The sequence below is a fragment of the Salvelinus namaycush genome, chromosome 24, assembly GCF_016432855.1.
Source record: "Salvelinus namaycush isolate Seneca chromosome 24, SaNama_1.0, whole genome shotgun sequence".
Classification (NCBI taxonomy): domain Eukaryota; kingdom Metazoa; phylum Chordata; class Actinopteri; order Salmoniformes; family Salmonidae; genus Salvelinus; species Salvelinus namaycush.
Window position 1 is genome coordinate 24,178,799 of NC_052330.1, and position 20,213 is coordinate 24,199,011.

General features: G+C 41.7%; 2 protein-coding genes across 3 annotated transcripts; one reads left to right on the top strand and one right to left on the bottom strand.

The window, feature by feature from the left end:
- Positions 1-4,515: 4,515 nt before the first annotated feature.
- Positions 4,516-5,561, bottom strand: LOC120019102 (40S ribosomal protein S29-like). Its single transcript, XM_038962358.1, has 3 exons — positions 5,447-5,561; positions 4,851-4,950; positions 4,516-4,607 (listed from the first exon to the last, which is right to left on the bottom strand). Exons 1-3 carry the CDS (start codon positions 5,506-5,508, stop codon positions 4,599-4,601), a joined length of 171 nt encoding a protein of 56 aa, XP_038818286.1. The 5' UTR covers positions 5,509-5,561; the 3' UTR covers positions 4,516-4,598.
- Positions 5,562-10,150: 4,589 nt separating this feature from the next.
- On the top strand, positions 10,151-15,359 carry LOC120019103 (alpha-1,6-mannosyl-glycoprotein 2-beta-N-acetylglucosaminyltransferase-like). Of its 2 annotated transcripts, none has more exons than XM_038962360.1 (3): positions 10,151-10,345; positions 13,151-13,509; positions 13,830-15,359. In XM_038962360.1, the coding sequence occupies exons 2-3, from the start codon at positions 13,453-13,455 to the stop codon at positions 15,198-15,200; spliced, it is 1,428 nt and encodes a 475-aa protein (XP_038818288.1). In that variant the 5' UTR covers positions 10,151-10,345; positions 13,151-13,452; the 3' UTR covers positions 15,201-15,359. The 2 variants fall into 2 exon arrangements, with proteins under 2 accessions (XP_038818288.1, XP_038818289.1); XM_038962361.1 differs by having other exon boundaries at positions 10,152-10,345; positions 13,151-13,479.
- The last annotated feature ends 4,854 nt before the right edge of the window (positions 15,360-20,213 follow it).

The window sequence follows — 20,213 nt, forward strand, 5'->3', positions numbered from 1 at the left end:
TTGATGTTGAGATGTGTCTGTTACTTGAACTCTGTGAAGCATTTATTTGGGCTGTAATTTGAGGCTGGTAACTAGGGATGCACGATATATTGGTGAAGTTATCGGAATCGGACGATATTAGCTATAAATGCCAACATCAACATCGGCCCGATGTCTAGTTTAACGCTGATGTTGTTAACCGATGTCAAAGCTGAAGTACATACCTATATAACGTAGGTACATAACATAATGACGCAACATAAAATGTTGCGCTACACATGCATCACTACCGGTAACTCTAACTTATCCTCTGCAGCAGAGGTAACTCTGGGTCTTCCTTTCCTGTGGCGGTCCTCATGAGAGCCAGTTTCATCACAGCACTATATGGTTTTTGCGAATGCACTTGAAAAAAATGTCTACGTTCTTGAAATTTTCCAAATTGACTGACCATGTTTTAAAGTAATGATGGACTGTCATTTCTCCTTTATTATTTGAGCTGTTCTTGCCATAATTTGGACTTGGTCTTTTACCAAATAAGGCTATCATCTGCATACCAACCCTACCTTGTCACAACTCAAAAGAAATTCCACAAATTTACTTTTAACAAGGCACACCTGTTACTTGAAATTCATTCCAGGTGACTACGTCATGAAGCTGGTTGAGAGAATGCCAAGAGTGCATAGCTGTCATCAAGGCAAAATGAGAATACTTTGAAGAATCTCAAATATAAAATATATTTTGATTTGTTTAACACTTTTTTGGTTACTACATGATTCCATATGTGTTATTTAATAGTTTTGATGCCTTCACTATTATTCTACAATGTAGAAAATAGTACAAAATAAAGAAAACCCTGGAATGAGTAGCTGTGTCCAAACCTTTTACTGGTACTGCAGATATAGATATGTGTGTTCCGTTCACATAATATAATTGAAAAGTATGCATTAAGGTGTCTGGAATAGAATATACTTGTCAAAAACGAATGTACACATTAAATAAATCTGTTTTTAAGCTTCCAAAATAGAGGAGTACAAAAATTGCTTCGCAATGGCTTCAATACAGCGCCCTCTGTCAGTCATCCAGGGTTCATACACATAATTGTCTAAGAAGGGTCTTCTACGCCATCAAAATAAACATAAAGTTCAATTCCAATTAGGATCTGGCAAAAAATACTTGAATCAGTTATAGAACCCATTGCCCTTCATGGCTATGAGGTCTGGGGTCTGCTCACCAACCAAGGATTCACAAAATTAGACAATCTAATTGAGCATGCATAATTATGCAAAAAAACATCCTCCGCATACAATGTAAAACACCAAATAATGCATGTAGAGCATAGCTAGGACAATACCCGCTAATTATCAAAATCCAGAAAGGAGACGTTACATTTTACAACCACCTGAAAGGAGGCGATTCCCATCCTTCCGTAACAAAGCCATCACCTACAGAGAGCTTAACCTAGAGAAGAGTAAGCTGTTCCTGGCGCTCTGTTCTGAAACACAAACAACCCAACAGAGCCCTAGGACAGCAACCAAATTATGACAAAACAAAAATATAATTACTTGAAACACTGGAAAGAACTAACCAAAAAAACAGAGCAAACTGGAATGCTATTTGGCCCTAACAGAGAGTACACGGTAGCAGAATACCTGACCACTGTGACTGACCCAAAATTAAGGAAACTTTTGACTATGTAGAGATGCCGTAGGCAGACCTGGCTCTCAAGAGAAGACAGGCTATGTGCACACTGCACACAAAATTAGGTGGAAACTGAGCTGCACTTCTTAACCTCAAGGCAAATGTATGACCATATTAGAGACATATTTCCCTTAGATTACAAAGACCCAATAATAATTTGAAAACAAATCCAATTTTGATAAACTCCCATATCTATTAGGTGAAATACCACAGTGCGCCATCACAGCAGCAAGAGTTGTGACCTGTTGCCACAAGAAAAGAGCAACCAGTGAAGAACAAACACCATTGTAAATTCCACCTATATTTCAGCCTGGCCTCATAGACTAGACATAACATAGTAAATGTAAAACCAAAATAATCAAATGAGTATATGTTATGTTTGGTATGGTTACATTAAACAGATGGTTACTTCAGGCAAAAACTAAAGTAGGGTTGTTGGTAGGGGTTGACGTATAACACAAACATCTAGCAACCCAAAGGTTGAGAGTTCAAATCTCACTAAGAACAACTTTTCAACTACTAAGCATATTAGCTAACCCTTCCCCATCTCCTAAACTTAACCACTAGCCTAACTAAGGTTAGCCAGCTAGCTAACTTTAGAAACCTAGCTAGAATTAGTAAAATATCATATTCCAAATTGTATGTTTTGCAAATTCATAACATAGTATGAATTGTAATTTGGGACAGATCATACAAAATGGGTGATGGACATCCACAAATGAATACATACCATACAAAATGTAACATACAAAATGGAGTGTCTCAGATTTAAGTACAGAATAATATGAAATGCTCCGAGACCAGGTTGCATATTTATCTTTATTTTCCCTTTTGTACTTCAACTATTTGCACAATTACAACACTGTACATAGCCATGATGTCATTTGAAATGTCACTATTACTCTGAAACTTTTGAGTGTTATGTTTACTGTTCATTTGTTTATTTCACTCTTGTTAGTAATCTATTTCATTTGCTTTGGAAATGCAATCATGTTTCCCATGCCAATAAGGTCCTTTGAATTGAGGGGGCCCCTGAGCACCTCCACAACAATATATTGTTAGGATACATTACAAATACAGCGTGTGTGCCACCCAGTGGCAACAAAAAAAACACCAACACACAAAGTGTGTAGACATCAACCCACGCAACTTGTACACTGAACAAAAATATAAACACATGTAAAGTGTTGGTCCCATGTTTCATGAGCTGAAACACATTTTCCATAGACAAAAAAGCTTATTTCTATTAAAATGCACAAATTTGATTACATCCGTTAATGAGTATTCCTCCTTTGCCAAGATAATCCATCCACCTGAAACATATGGCATATCACAAAGCTGAATAAACAGCATGATCATTACACAGGTGCACCTTGCACTTGAGACAATAAAAGGCCACTTAAAATGTGCAGTCACAAAACAATGCCACAAGTTGAGGAAGTTGAGGAAGCTTGCAATTGACATGCTGACTGCAGGAATGTTCACCAAAGCTGTTGCCAGAGAATTTAATGTTCCTGCCTCTACCATAAACTGCCTCCAACGAGTATTTGTTTGTAATAATGCAATTTTGTGGGGGAAAACTCATTCTGATTGGGTGGGCTTACGGCTGCACCTCTGCCATCATGTGAAATCCATAGATTAGAGGCTCATTTATTTCAATAGACTGATTTCCTTATATGAACTGTAACTCAGTGAAATCTTAGAAATTGTAACGTTCATAATTTTGTTCAGTATAGGCTTGTCTCAGACACCTCTCAAATCAAATATAATTAATTTAGAAGTGATTGTACATTTGAGGCAGTATTATAAACATTTCAAATGCACAAAGGTGATCAGACGAGTTAAAGTCACCACATCCTGTTAGTCCTATCCTTCAAACGCCTAGTTGTTACTTTGAATCTCATCGTTTATCACAAACTACAAAGACAATCCCATCTGTGTCCACCTGGTTGGGGGGAAAAAAACCTTGCTACATCCCAACTCTTTCCTCCCAAAGCGTGCACTTGCTCATTCCCTTTTATAGTAAACTTCAGGGGATATTAGGACACACCGCCCAGTGTGTGGGTGAGCATCATGCATGTAATTTGCTACTAAACAGGATCAATTGCACTTTGAAAGGATTGTCTGCACTAACATTTTACTTCCTAAACCAGAAATGGCTGAAGTATGTAAAAATTGGTACGGTATGCCTCGTTTACACAGGCAGCCAAATTCTCTTTTAACTGGTATTTTGATCGATCAGATCAGCGCTGAAATATATGTAATTGCTGAAAATACCAATTAGTCGGGGGGAATCAGAATTGGGCTGCCTGTGTAAACAGCCATGTACATTTACATAAATCTATCAAACATTTAAACCTCAAGTAATGGTACAGAGTGATTACTTGCAGCAGCCCTCGGTGTTACCCAGGAAGAGGTTCAAAGCTCTACCACAATACCAGCAAGGAATCACTCAAATTTCCAACAAAACATTGTTTGAATTAGTTACAACCTTGGAATAAGCTTGACACAAGTGGCCATTTCCTAAGAACTTTTACACTAGATTGTACATGACAAGAGTGAATAGGCCGAACTTGTATCAGTAAACCCATGTGACATTGTAATTCAACCAGTTTATCCTCTATCCTCCAGTCACCATCTAACTCACTCCCGAGTGCTGAGTGTCAGAGGGTTTAGTTTCCCCTGTCCATTAAGACCTATAGACAACCAGGTGAGGTCCTTACTAATTAGTGACCTTAATTCAATCAAATACAAGGGTGGGGTGAAAACCCGCAGACACTATGACCTCAGTGGAAAAAGTTAGACAATGTAGACCAACAAAAAAACAAGACAACTATGTTGGACTAAAACATTTATTTGCAATAATGCAACATCCCATGTTGGTTTCGCATCCAGTGGGGAACCTTCAGCATCCAATGCAGTTAGTCCAGCTGTGTACATAAAGCATCATGGTTAGAATAAATGTATTACAGAATTACAAGGAATCAATTTCTGTCAAGAATGTGGAAAACCATGAACATTGTAGCCTATACCCTGTATAGTACATCGTCCAGAGGAAGAATGCGTTACATTCTTTACACCCCTTATATTAGCATATACCATCGGTAATGTCAACTAATAGTCAACGGTGACTAAGTTACATTTGCAAGAATACAGTGCAAACAAATACTTGCCTTGACAAAGCCGATGTCATTCGCGTACTGCCTGAAGCACTGGCGGCACATGTTGAGCCCGTATTTACGGATCAGACCGTGTCTGTTCGAGCATACCCGGCTGAAAAACAAATGCACGGATTAGAGAAACACGGCGAAGGTGATTTAATAAAAATTTCCAGCAAGTTCAAGCGCATTCAACTGTGCCCAGATAACTGATGTCGGCTAACCAGTTTTCCACATAGCCAATGTTAGCTTCACGCCAACTTAACGAGCTCCTGTACTGTAACTACTAACGTTAGTAGCTAATTATTTAGGCAGCGAAGTTGTAGCAGTGGATAAACCGGCAACATTCAGATTGAGGGGTATATTGATGGCTGGAAATACATTTTTACTAGAAACATTACTAGAAATTGCAAACTGCTAAATTTAACATACGAGAACAATGTGAGAGTCGGGCGTTAATCCACATCGGCCGCCATATTAGGTCGAGCGAAGACTCCATGTGGTTCGAATTGTACACTAAGAATTTGGGTCCGTGAAAAACTTCCGAACTCTGAAATGTACTTGAAATTGAATAATAACAAATACTGAACAATATATTGAACAAGACTGACCAGGATCGGGATCCCTGACCGAATTTTCTTGGGTGACTCCAGTAGAGGCTCTGATGTCCCATCTTGTCTCGTTCGAGTAGAATGTCGAAAAGGAAGGAAGACGGGTGCGCATGCGTAAATAAAACAGTTCTTCTGGGCTTCTTCCGCCCGCAAAGCATAGTGGGAAACATCGCGTTGCGTGCATTCTTGTAGTACACCACAAGAGGACGCCAACAACATGAAGCAGCAACACATCAATCGATCCATCTGGACCGTTGTGCGGCTGCTTACATAGATTCTGAAGGTACAGGTTTTCAGTTCCACCCCCCCATATCAGGATAATTATTTGGTTGAAGAGCTCAACAAAGCATTTGCACGAGCAGAAATCATTCAAAACGAGACATGCAATGTATGCAATATTAGATACACATAACTAGTCTACCCATCTTTCTCCATCTCAAATCAAATTTATTTGCCACATACACATGGTTAGCAGATGTTAATGCGAGTGTAGCGAAATGCTCTCAAGTGGCCCCAATGATCTGGTTTTGATGCAGGGTCCTGGTGCAATAACATGCATGAAAAAAATGCCTTAAATGTGAAATGAACAATATGAACATTCTTAATTCCATTTTTTTTCAATGGCTTTGGCACATTTTTCCGATGTATACTGAACAAAAATATAAACGCAACAATTTCAATGATAGTACTGAGTTACAGTTCATATAAGGAAATCAGTCAATTGAAATAAATCATTAGGCCCTAATCTATGGATTTCACATGACTAGGCAGGAGCACAGCCGTGGGTGGGCCCGGAGGGCATAGGTCCACCCACTTGGGAGACTGGCCCAACCCCCGGGGAGCAATGCCCAGCCAATCAGAATTTGTTTTCCCCCACAAAATTATTTTTACAGACATAAATACTCCTGTTTCATCAGCTGTCTGGGTGGCTGGTCTCGGACAATCACGCAGGTAAAGAAGCTGAAGCTGGAGGTTCTGGGCTGGCGTGGTTACACATGGTCTGCAGTTGTGAGGCCGGTTGGACGTACTGCCAAATTCTCTAATGACTTTATGGTAGAGAAATTAACATTAAATTATCTGGCAACAGCTCTGGTGGACATTCCTGCAGTCAGCATGCCAATTGCACGCTCCCTCAAAACTTGAGACATCTGAGGCATTGTGTTGTATGACAAAACTGCACATTTGAGAGTGACCTTTTATTGACCCCAGCACAAGATGCACCTGTGTAATGATCATGCTATTTAATCAGTTTGTTGATATGCCATACCTGTTAGGTGGATGGATTATCTTGGCTAAGGATAACCGCTCACTAACAGGGAGAATTTGAGAGAAATAAGCTTTTTTGTGCGTATGGAACACTTCGTGGATCTTTTATTTCAGCTCATGAAACATGGGACCAACACTTTACATGTTGCATTTATATTTTTGTTCAGTATAAGTGGTATAGTTTCAAAACTCTTAAAAAATTCTAAACTTATAACACTTGTAATGTCCTGTATCTTATGTTCAGATCCTTTGATTGAGCATTCATTGGGGTTTCACACATCTTTCACCTCTGAGTCATTCATGCAAAATCAATGTTTTCCCTGAAATACCAGGAGAACATTTAGTTCAGTAACCAATATTTTGTCTTTTTTTTGTTGTTGTCTTTTTAACTACCATTTAATCCAGTAGAAAAAAATACAAGATACACATTTCAAAACTGTTCTTTTTGAAGTGCTGTATAGAAAGAATAGTAGATAGTAAATATAATTTTACATACATTATTTGACTTTAACTTGACATGCAGAACTTTTTTAAATAATTTCTATCCATTGGCAGGTTGTGAGCATGTTGACAAATATGTCAGTCTTACATTTCATTATCCTTATACAGTAAATATGTAGGACAAATCATCAGAAATAGGGGTGTTGTAAAGGAGTTGACTACTGTAAAAACGTAGCACGGTATTGTATGGCCTTTCTGCCCCATGCAAATTTATACAAGATCACCTTTTCTACATGACTTGCTTGAAATTCACCAGATTACAGTGTATCAATGAATTTCAGATAATGAGTGGAATGCATTGTTACATACACTAACTGGTCAGTATAGTATGTACACCCTATAGTACCGGGTCAGACCCCCTTTGCCTCCAGAAGAGCCTGAATTCTTCGGGGCATTCTACAAGGTGTTGGAAACGTTCCACAGGGATATTGGTCCATGCTGACGCGACGACATCACGCAGTTGCTGCAGATTGGACAGCGGTACATTCATGCTGTGAACAGCCTGTACCATTGCATCCTAAAGATGCTCTATTGGATTGAGGTCTGGGGACTGACCAGGCCACTCAAGTAAACTGAACTCACTGTCATGTTCAAGGCAATGTTTTCCACTCCTCAACTCTCCAGTGTTGGTGATCGTGTGCCCACTGGAGCCGCTTCTTCTTGTTTTTAGCCAATAGGAGTGGAAACCGGTGTGGTCGTCTGCTGCAATTTTCCCATCTGTGACAAGGATCAACGAGTTGTGTGTTCCGAGATGCCGTTCTGCACACCACTGTTGTACTGCACCATTATTTTTCTGTTTGTGGCCCACCTGTTATCTTGCACGATTCTTTCCATTCTCCTTCGACCTCTCTCATCAATGAGCTGTTTTCGCCCACAGGACTGCCGCTGACTGGATGTTTTTTGTTTGTTACACCATTCTCGGTAAACGATGGCGACACTGTCGTGAGTGAAAAGTCCAGGAGGGCGGCCGTTTCTGAGATACTGGATCTGGCGTACCTGGCACCAACGATCATACAATGCTAAAAGTAGCTTAGGTCACTTGTTTTGCACATTCTAACGTTAAATCGAACAGTAACTGAATGCCTCGATGCCTGCCTGCCTGCCTGCCTGTTTTATATAGCAAGCCACGGCCACGTGACTCACTCTCACTCTGTAAGAGGGATCTATTTTTGTGAACGGGAAGGTGTACCTAATAAACTGATTGGTGAGTGTATAACCCAGGCATTTCAGCAGTGCATTGTACACTACACAATTCAGTGGGTTTAGAGGCTAGTCAAAGACCACTCACCTCCTCCGTCCCCGACACACTCAACCCTCTTTATTTCGCTTCCCACCCGGACAAATACACGAACGACGCAATCGCCATTGCATTGCACACTGCACTCTAAGCTCACCAGAAAGCTCACTGCCCTGGGAGTGAACTCCTCCCTATGCAACTGGGTCCTGGACTTCCTGACGGGCCACCCCCATGACTACGTGGCCTCACACAGTCCCAACTTCATCGTCAAGTTTGCTGAGGACACGACAGTAACAGGCCTAATTACCAACAACGACGAGGAGGTAGAAACTCTGACGGTGTGGTGCCAGGTAAACAACCTCACCCTCAACATCAGAAAAACAAAGGAGCTGATTGTGGACTTCAGGAGGAACAAGGCTGGGCACGACCCCATTCTTTTCAAGTTCCTCGGAGTACACATCTCCAAGGAGCTAAAATGGTCAAACCACATGGACACCGTGGTGAATAAGGAATGACAGCGACTCTTCAACCTCAGGATGCGAAAGAAATTCACCGAGGGCCTTCACAGTGTTCTACAGGAGCACCATCGAGAGCATTCTGCCAAGCTACATCGCAGCCTGCTACTCCACCGCCGCAGACCGTAATGCACTACAGAGGGTGGTATGCTCAACTGTAACACTGGCCAATAGCTTCTACCCCAAGACCATCAACCTGCTGAATAGCCACCAATAGTCAGGTACCTGCTCCCCCTGTCCCCAACCTGCCCCCCCAAACTTCCTGGTTCAGTAGTTAGTTATCTGGTTTGAGCAATTTGATTAAGTGATATAGTTAATTGTATTGTTAACAAATGACAAGAAAATCATATCAAAAGTAAAGTGAATATTGCATTTTGAAAAGCAGATACTTAGATTGAATATGTATCCAAATTGAGTGATTTGGTGTTATCAACAATTGACTTGTGTGTTGAAAATTGAAAATGTGCTTAGAGTTTTGAAACATAAGCCATTTTGATGATCTGTATAGATTTTTGTGCTTAGAGTTGTGAAAATGTACCACTTACTTGTGAAAATTGCACCAAAGTGATTGAAAAAAATGGTAATTATACCAATAGTATGTGAATCAATAGCAAAGTACGTAATAAAATCTGCAAGATTTAATTTGTTTCATAGTGCAATTAGTATTTAATAAGAAAAACAAATACAACAGAACATACGGTGTACAACAACTACCAACACAGAAGTGTTCCAGTAAAAATCCTTTGGATACTTTCCCACTTTGAAATGTAAAGTAATGTCAATTGGACCATCATTTATTTTTCATGATTTCTTGAATATTTAACAATAATGGCCTCAAGTTAGGCTAGTAGTGATACTCGTTTTGCCTGTGTTTTGTATAGAATATAATCACGAATAATGTAATATACAGACAATAATATCTAACTGGTTTAGATTATTATCATAGTGGCCTATATCATTTTTTTTGTAAGAAAACAGATCAGAAGAAGCCTTTGTTTATCTACAAACAAACTAGTAATTCTAAATAAATATTATACCGACTACATGTCAAATCTCCATATTGTTACATTGTTATAAGCTACAATTCAATGGTTCAGATGAATGCAACATTGTAGCACACGAGACTAATATATCAATTCATTTTTTATGTCTTGAGAGTCCCTATGGAGTAATGCATTGTGGGAGTCGAAGCTAGGCAGTGGTTCCGTATTTGGTACTTCGTGCCAACGTAAGCTAGCTGGCTAGCTAGCTGGCTGGCTAATGTGTTATTTTGCCCCGAAATTGGGAGCAGGAGAGAAGGAATGGAGGAGAATGAATACCTCGATTCATCGCAATGTTAATTTCGGCAGAGAAAGCTGCATAGCACGAGTAATATTTTAGGTAACTATACAAACGCATTTTCTTCACACTATGAAAGTGGTTGCGACAGTCTGTTTTGGCCAATGGTTGAGACGCGACTATGGAGTGCTTGCTTTTAAATATAATACGCTCGCTCCAGCTAACTTCTACGAGACACATGTAGCTTGCTAGCTAGCTACCATAACATCCATCACTCGGTAAACAATGTTTAAGCTTCTAAATATAGCTAGCTAAGTAGTTGTGAATGATGTAACGTTACACCTACACGGTACGAATCTCGAGCGAAATGGGGTTGGTGGTTTGATGTCGGTGTCCCCCGCTCCAGGCGCTAACAAGACGATTGCTAGTGTAGGGGGAGGAAGCTACTTTCACTTACATTAACTAGATTTGGCTAGAGAACCACCATTTCCTTCTTGACCAACATGTGCCACGGGACGGAGGACATGTTATACCGAAATGTTTATTACATTAATGTTCAGAAACATAAGAAAACGGTCTAGATTGAAATGATAGGCGGTGGCTAGCTTAGCTCTACATCTTGTTAACTGTGTGTGTATCGCGTAATGTAGTGAAAGTTAGCACATGCGTGTAATGTACACTGTTAAGTACATAAGGACACCGTAGGCTGATCGCAACAATCTATTTGTAGTGCATTTTTAGCAAAAAACAAAAACATCATTGCTGTGTTTTAGGCAAGGGAGTCTGATCCAGTGCAATGGCTATTTAACTTTCCATTTTGTGGATGTCTTGATAGGTGTATTGATTGTGACAGTGCCTCTGGGCAGGAGACACAGATGAGCTAGTTCAACCAAGAAACGCTGCAAAGATAAGAAGAGAATAGGGAACTAATCATAGAATGTTAAAGTGGAGCACAGGCTGGTATGGAAGGGAAAGTGTGTCTAAATGAAGAATCTAAATCGCGATGACTGGCTGCAGATACTTTATCTTCACAAAGGATTAGGCCTACATGATGACCATGTCTCTTACAGTTTAACATTTGGGCTACTGGTTATCAGGAAAGTTTTTGTCAATGTATGGGGCGTTGGCAGTGGTGCATTTTGTACATGGATTGTCACTTACAGTGCATTCAGAAAGTATTCAAACCCCTTCCCCTTTTCCACATTTTGTTACGTTACAGCCTTATTCTAAAATAGATTAAATAAAACATTTTCCTCATCAATCTACATACAATACCCCATAATGACAAAGCAAAAACAGGTTTTTAGAAATATTAGCATATATATATGAAAACAAACATAAATACCCTATTTACATTAGTATTTAGACCCTTTGCTATGATACTCGGAATTGAGCTCAGGTGCATCCGGTTTCCATTGATCATCCTTGAGATGTTTCTCCAACTTGATTGGAGTCCACCTGTGGTAAATTCAATTGATTGGACATGATTTGGAAAGGCACAATCCTGTTTTCATAAGGTCCCACAGTTGACAGTGCATGTCAGAGCAAAAACCAAGCCATGGGGTCGAATTATTTGTCCGTAGAGCTCCGAGACAGGATTGTGTCGAGGCACAGATCTGGGGAAGGGTACCAAAACAATTATGCAGTATTGAAGGTCCCCAAGAACACCGTTGCCTCCATCATTCTTAAATGGAAGTTTGGAACAATCAAGACTCTTCCTAGAGCTGGCAGCCCGGCCAAACTCAGCAATCGGGGGAGAAGGGCCTTGGTCAGGGAGGTGACCAAGAACCCGATGGTCACTTTGACAGGGCTGCAGAGTTCCTCTGTGGAGATGGGAGAGCCTTCCAGAAGGACAACCATCTCTGTAGCACTCCACCAATCAGGCCTTTGCGGTAGTGGCCAGACAGAAGCCACTTCTCAGTAAAAGGCACATGACAGCCTGCTTAGAGTTTGCCAAAAGGCACCTAAAGACTCCTAAAAGGAGAAACAAGATTCTCTTGTCTGATGAAACCAAGATTGAACTCTTTGGCCTGAATGCCAACTGTCACGTCTGGAGGAAACCTGGCACCATCCCTACGGTGAAGCATGGTGGCAGCATCATGCTTTGGGGATGTTTTTCGCAGCTAGTCAGGATGGAGGGAAAAATGAACACAGCAATGTACAGAGAGATCCTTGATGAAAACGTGCTCAGGACCTCTGACTGTGGTGAAGGTTCACCTTCCAACAGGACATTGACCCTAAGCACACATCCTAGACAACCCAGGAGTGGCTTCGGGACAGGTCTCTGAATGTCCTTGAGTGGCCCAGCCAGAGCCCGGACTTGAACCCGAAGGAACATCTCTGGAGAGACCTGAAAATAGTGGTGTGGTGACGCTCCCCATCCAACCTGACAGAACTTGAGAGGATCTGCAGAGAATAATGGGAGAAACTCCCCAAATATAGGTGTGCCAAGCTTGCAGCGTCATACCCAAGAAGACTCGAGGCTGTACTTTGGCCGAAGGTGCTTCAACAAAGTACTGAGTAAAGAGTCTGAATACTTATGTAAATGTAATCTTTTTTATACATTTGCAAAAATGTCTAACCTGTTTTTGCTTTGTCATTATGGGGTGTTGTTTATAGATTGAGGGGGGGGAAAACAATTTAATACATTTTAGAATAAGGCTGTAACGTAACAAAATGTGGCAAAAGTCAAGGGGTCTGAATAATTTCTGAAGGCACCGTATCCGCTCTTATCATAACTTATTTTATGTTTTTCTTTACTGAAAAATTGTACATGGACTCCGATAACAGCCATTGTTTTATTATTTATGGTATGCATGCGGGTTGCATTTAATAAAGTAGCCATGTTTAGTGAAGACGATAAGAAATGGTAACATTTTCTCTTATGTCTCTTATTTTGTTTTCCAGTGGGTTCCATGCACAACTCTACGCTGCAGCCTCTGAGACCAACATGCCTTATGGGAATCTCACCTGGCATCACTTATTTTCCACAAAGACACATGTCTACATTCTAAAAGTTTGCGCTAGCAACAGGTGTTAGCAACCAACAGAATTTGAAACTTTTTTCTATCAAGGCTCCCTGCCTGCCTCCCGCCCTTCCTGCCTGCCTCCCCCAAGCACAGCAGTGCCATTAGAAATTGCAAACCTGCCTTTTTTCAGTTTCTCTACAATCAACTCCTCTTCCTTCCCAAGGGGGGTGAGTGCCTGTCATGAGATTCCGAGTCTACAAGAGGAAGGTACAATACACGACAAGTCCCAAGTCATGTGTATGTGCTGCATGTTTCTGTACTGGGCATGTTTTAAATGGCACAAACAAAACACATGTATTTCAAAACAGTCATAGACAATAAAATGTCAAATATTGTGACATATTTAGTTCAGTTTAATCTATTTTAGATCAATTGAATGATTGAATAACTTATTAACTCCTGTAAACTCATATGAACTCTGTTACATAATCTTACTGTATCTGTATTTCAAAAAAGATCATCTAAATAACAATGACAACATTAGTAAAATAACTGCAATAGCAGGCAGGATAGAGTCCAAAACTGGGCACAGGATATGATTTGTATTTTATCTCCAGGTGGTGATACTGACGTTGGTGGTGGTGGTGTGTGGCCTAGCCTTCTGGACCAGTGGGAAGCAGAAGAAGAGCAGTGGGGTGGTGGTCCTGAAAGAGGCTGAGGGGGCGAGAAGAAGCAGCAGTAGCCAGGTGCAGCCACAGCCGCAGGCCACACCTGCAGTCAGCCAGATACCTAACGTACTACCCATCGCACCTGTCAACGAGACACACCCGAAGAACCAGCCTGAAAAGCATCTGGAGAAAGAGGAGGTGGTAAAACCAGAGGTGGACAACACCACCCAGGTCTACCGTGGCATTGTGTTCCAGCTCAACTTTGACCAGACAGTGAATCATGAGGAGAAGTTCAGGGCAGCGAGGAAGAAGGACGATCTGGTGGTGGTGGTCCAGGTGCACAACAGACCTGACTACCTGAGGCTGCTGGTGGAGAGTCTGAGGAAGGCCTGGGGCGTGGAGAGCATCCTGCTCATCTTCAGCCATGACTTCTGGTCCCCCGAGATCAACCAGGTGGTGGCCTCAGTGGACTTCTGCCAGGTCCTCCAGATCTTCTTTCCCTTCAGCATCCAACTGTACCCACAGGAGTTCCCGGGCCACGACCCCAGGGACTGCCCCAGAGACATTTCCAAGATAGATGCCTTAAAGCTGGGTTGCATCAACGCAGAGTACCCCGACTCATTCGGCCACTACCGCGAGGCCAAGTTCTCCCAGACCAAGCACCACTGGTGGTGGAAGCTGCACTTTGTGTGGGACAGGGTCCGGGCGCTGAAGGACCACCGGGGTCTGGTGCTTCTCATTGAGGAGGACCACTTCCTCTCCCCTGACTTCCTCCACTTCCTCAAGCTGATGTCGATCCTGAAGAGGGAGAATTGCCCTGACTGTGACATCCTATCTCTGGGGAGCTACGGCCACATCAGCTACCCCAGTAAAGCCAACAAGGTGGAGGTGAAAGCCTGGAAGTCCACCGAGCACAACATGGGCATGGCTCTGAGCAGGGAGACCTACCAGAAACTCATCCAATGCACCGACGCCTTCTGCACCTATGACGACTACAACTGGGACTGGTCCTTGCAGCACCTGACCGTAACCTGCCTGCCCTCCTACTGGAAGGTCATGGTGAGCGAGGCGCCCCGCGTCTTCCACGCCGGGGACTGCGGGATGCACCACAAGAAGTCTGTGTGCATGCCGTCCAGCCAAAAGACCAAGATAGATACCATCCTTCAGAGCAGCAGCAATCAGCTGTTCCCCAAGAACCTGCTGATTACTAAGAGACTTCCGGCTAATGGGGCAGGGGGGGTGGCGCCCCACGTGAAGAATGGCGGTTGGGGGGACATTAGGGACCATGAACTCTGCAAGAGCTACCCTCGATTACAGTGACCTTATTATAATTGTTAGGCCTATATCGTTACTATTCTCTTTTTTGCATCCTCTGAATTTAAGAAAAAGAAAGCCTTTTGAAAATAATCTTCATGGAATATTTCTTCATATTGCCTGTTTTATCTGACTCTTCCAAATAAAAAGTATATTGGGTTTGGGCTTCTTTGTCACATGTCTCTTTATATATCCAAGACACAGATTTTTATATATATAGATAGGTTGAAGTCGGAAGTTTACATACTTTTAGGTTGGAGTCATTAAAACTCGTTTTTCAAAAACTTCACATTTCTTGTTAACAAACTATAGTTTTGGCAAGTCGGTGAGGACATCTACTACTTACTTGTGCATGACACAAGTCATTTTTTCAACATTTGTTTACAGACAGATTATTTCACTTACAATTCTCTGTATCACAATTCCAGTGGGTCAGAAGTTTACATACACTAAGTTGACTGCCTTTGAACAGCTTGGAAAATTCCAGAAAATGATGGCATGGCTTTAAAAGCTTCTGACAGGGTAATTTACATAATTTGAGTCAATTGGAGGTGTACCTGTGGATGTATTTCAAGGCCTACCTTCAAACTCAGTGCCTCTTTGCTTGACATCATGGGAAAATCAAAAGAAATCAGCCAAGTCTGTTTCTGACCGTTTGAGCAGACACATGCACATTTGTGGCCTGCTGGAGGTCATTTTGCAGGGCTCTGGTAGTGCTCCTCCTTGCACAAAAGCGGAGGTAGCGGTCCTGCTGCTGGGTTGTTGCCCTCCTACGGCCTCTTCCACGTCTCCTGATGTACTGGCCTGTCTCCTGGTAGCGCATCCATGCTCTGGACACTACGCTGACAGACACAGCAAACCTTCTTGCCACAGCTCGCATTGATGTGCCATCCTGGGTGAGCTGCACTACCTGAGCCACTTGTGTGGGTTGTAGACTCCGTCTCATGCTACCACTAGAGTGAGAGCACCGCCAGCATTCAAAAGTGACCAAAACATCAGCCAGGAAGCATAGGAACTGAGATGTGGTCTGTGGTCACCACCTGCAGAATCCCTCCTTTGTTGGGGGTGTCTTGCTAATTGCCTATAATTTCCACCTTTTGTCTATTCCATTTGCACAACAGCATGTGAAATTTATTGTCAATCAGTGTTGCTTCCTAAGTGGACAGTTTGATTTCACAGAAGTGTGATTGACTTGGAGTTACATTGTGTTGTTTAAGTGTTCCCTTTATTTTTTTGAGCAGTGTATATACAGTAGCAGTCAAAAGTTTGGACACCTACTCATTCAAGGGTTTTTCTTTATTTTACTGTTTTCTACATTGTAGAATGGTAGTGAAAACATCAAGCACTATGAAATAACACATGGAATCATGTAGTAACCAAAAAAGTGTTAAACAAATCAGCATTTATTTTATATTCTTCAAAGTAGCCACCCTTTGCCTTGATGACAGCTTTGCACAATCTTGGCATTCTCTCAACCAGCTTCACCTGGAATGCTTTTCCAACAGTCTTGAAGGAGTTCCCACATATGCTGAGCCCTTGTTGGCTGGTTTTCCTTCACTCTGCGGTCCAACTCATCCCAAACCATCTCAATTGAGTTGAAGTTGGGTGATTGTGGAGGCCAGGTCATCTGATGCAGCTCTACATCACTCTCCTTGGTCAACTAGCCCTTACACATCCTGGAGGTGTGTTGGGTCATTGTCCTGTTGGTAAACAAATGATAGCGTAAACCAGATGGGATGGTGTATCGCTGCAGAATGATGTGGTAGCCATGCTGGTTAAGTGTGCATTGAATTCTAAAAAAATCACAGTGTCACCAGCAAAGCACCATCACACATGCAGAAATCATCCGTTCACCTGCTCTGCGTCTCACTAAGACACAGCGGTTGAAACCCAAAATCCATCAGACCAAAGGACAGATTTCCACCGGTCTAATGTCCATTGCTCGTGTTTCTTGGCCCAAGCAAGTCTCTTCTTATTATTGGTGTCCTTTAGTAGTGGTTTCTTTGCAGTAATTCGACCATGAAGGCCTGATTCACACAGTCTCCTCTGAACAGTTGATGTTGAGATGTCTGTTACTTGAACTCTATGAAGCATTTATTTGGACTGCAATTTCTGAAGTTGGTAACTAATGAACTCATTCTCTGCAGCAGAGGTAACTCTGGGTCTTCCTTTCCTGTGGTTGTCCTCATGAGAGCCAGTTTCATCATAGCGCTTGATAGTTTTTGCGACTGCACTTGAGGAAACTTTCATGATATTTTCCGTATTGACTGACCTTCATGTCTTAAAGTAATGATGGACTTCACAAATATTAAAAATCAAGAAATTCCTTGAATGAGTAGGTGTGTCCAATCTTTTGACTGATACTATACATATTATTAAAGTAATTATTTAAATTCATGGTTTAATATATGGATGAATCTCAGACAATATTCATCGCATTGAGATGAATTATAAATTCCTGGTGTTGGTGCTGTAGCAGAAACATTTACATTTGAAGTGCTTAGGATGCAGCTCTCTTGACAGTTTCCTCTAGGCCCAGCTAGCTCGGTGGCTTCTCTGAGGCTGCATTGATTTCCATTCCCTTGCCCCCGCCTAAAGCAATGGTTTAAAGCTAGGCCTGCCTGCCTGAGCACTGTATATACGATCTATCTGGGATAACTGCAGAGTGAAGGCCGACTCAGTTCCTCATCTCCATAAGTGTACATCTACTAGTCCAAGGGCACATAATACTTACTTTCAATCTGCTGTTTATTTACCTTTTTCAAGCAGATTGGTATCTAATAAACTCACAGTGTTTACATATTTTTCCAATTTACCAATAATTATTGATGGTCTACTTTGCACCCCTCACTTCTTGTATGATACAAGTTATATCAGTATTGAGGAGTCTGTGAATAATGTATATTTTGTCACAACCACAACCCAACCAATCCCATCAACAAGATTTTGGCAAGGACCATTCAAAGAAGGAATGTTTGAGGACAGAATAGAAATCAATGTGTTGTGCTGATGTGCAAAACAAAGGGTTGATTTAACTCCTAATCTGGTGTGGCTTTGTGTAAAAGCATGTGGCAGTGCCCTGTGCTGCTGGAGGGGGGTCATGTGACCTATGAATGGTGCATAGAGTAAGATGATACAACATCTGTGGCTATGGAAACCTTTTGGGGAAGCCTGCTCAGAATATGAGATCTCTACAAGGAGTACCCTATCTCCTCACCCAAACACACAGCAAGTGTGTCTGCTTAACATAAGGACTATAGCAGGTCAAATCATTGCTGGGTATACACCACAGCAGTGTTTCCCAACCCTGGTCCTCCAGTACCCCCAACAGTACACAGTTTTGTTGTAGCCCTGGACAAACACGCCTCGTTCAACTCGTTGAAGTCTTGATGATTAGTTGACTAGTTGAATCAGGTGTGCTTGTCCAGGGTTACAATAAGAATATGTACTGTTGGGGTACTGGAGGAGCAGGGTTGGGAACACTGCACCACACTACCTCACAGGGAAGGGAGACTAAAACCTCCAATGTGCAGGCCTGGTCTAGTGTAGTCTATTTTAGGCAGGAGCAGACCTGTGTTTTATATTTCCACCAGCCCAAGCCATCAGGGCTCTGGTGAGAGTGTATGCTTTTTAATGATTGATAGCTATTGCACACAGTGCAGGGTAAACACAACGCCAGGTCATTGCAGAGTTACACACTAAGGGAGCAACGTTACAGAGAGAGAGGGGTGAGTAATGCTGAAGCACATTGCCAAATTAATCAATTGTCATAGTCTTTCAATCAAATGTCATAGTCTTTCAATCAAATGTCATAGTCTTTCAATCAATTGCCATAGTCTTTCAATCAATTGCCATAGTCTTTCAATCAATTGTCATAGTCTTTCAATCAATTGGATCCCAAGACCTGCATATCTTTCTTAATCCATAATACAGATGTAGCTTCATTATTATGCGTTCAACCCTGAGTATTTTTGTTCATTAATTCTCTACCCAGATTGTCTAACCTGATTAGGAATAGTTGATTCAGAATCCTCTATTACCAGATAATCCACTCTGAATTAGAAATAGAAAGTTATTGGATAAGAGGTTTGACCTCCTCTCTCCCTGATTGTGTGAGATCTTCCTTAGAAGACACTGGCACTAGATGTTCTCTATAGTAAAATAGCTTATTGGGTTGATGTAAGAGTGGAATTACATTGGCTCAGCGCAACGCTACATTGATTTGTGTAGCCCTGAGGAGGGAGGCAAGGAGGATCTCAGGGAGGGAGAGGTGGTGCGTAGAGAGACTTCACTGTGATGAGTGATTTGCCTGAGAGGATGCAGTGGGATCTCATCCCTATCACGCCTCTCTCTCTCTCGCGCTCTCTCGCGCTCTCTCGCGCTCTCTCTCGCTCTCTCTCTCTCTCTCTCTCGCTCTCTCTCTCTCTCTCGCTCTCTCTCTCGCTCTCGCTCTCGCTCTCGCTCTCTCTCCAGACATCTGACTAACTTGTTGCCAATCTTCTAGTGACCACCAACTGAAGACCAAAAGTTTATCTTGTTGACATGAAATTGTGGATGTATGCATAATAAAATAACCTTTGTTTGATAAATCATGTCACTGTCTTTAGCGCCTATCCTTATTAGGGGTTTTGACTGGGATATACTGTATGGGTATTTGTATTCAGAATGTTCACAATTAAGTCAAGATAAATGGTTATAATTCAGTAGCCCATAATCTATTTCAAATTGTGTAAATGTTTATTTATTTATTTCACATTTCATAATATGTGCAATAACTTCATCTGCTGTCCAAGTGAAAATGAAAAACGATATATTGGGTGAATTTGGAAAGAGTGGGAAACCATATAAACTGGGACAGCTTAATCCTGACGCGTTTATTTATTGGTCTGACAAGAGAAAATCTAAACTGTTGTCACTAAACCCTTGCACTGTCATAAATAATGCACTGTGCCAAATTGTGATGTACACTGAACAAAAATATAAATGGAACATGTAAATTGTTGGTCCCATGTTTCATGA

Bases quoted from the DNA above. Each gene is read 5' to 3' on its own strand.
- LOC120019102 (XM_038962358.1), bottom strand. From the start codon at position 5,508: ATGGGACATCAGAGCCTCTACTGGAGTCACCCAAGAAAATTCGGTCAG. The intron at 4,951-5,446 runs GTCAGTCTTGTT...TTTGTTTTTCAG, and splicing joins GGTCAGGGATCCCGATCCTG to CCGGGTATGCTCGAACAGAC.
- LOC120019103 (XM_038962360.1), top strand. From the start codon at position 13,453: ATGAGATTCCGAGTCTACAAGAGGAAGGTACAATACACGACAAGTCCC. The intron at 13,510-13,829 runs GTATGTGCTGCA...TTTTATCTCCAG, and splicing joins CGACAAGTCCCAAGTCATGT to GTGGTGATACTGACGTTGGT.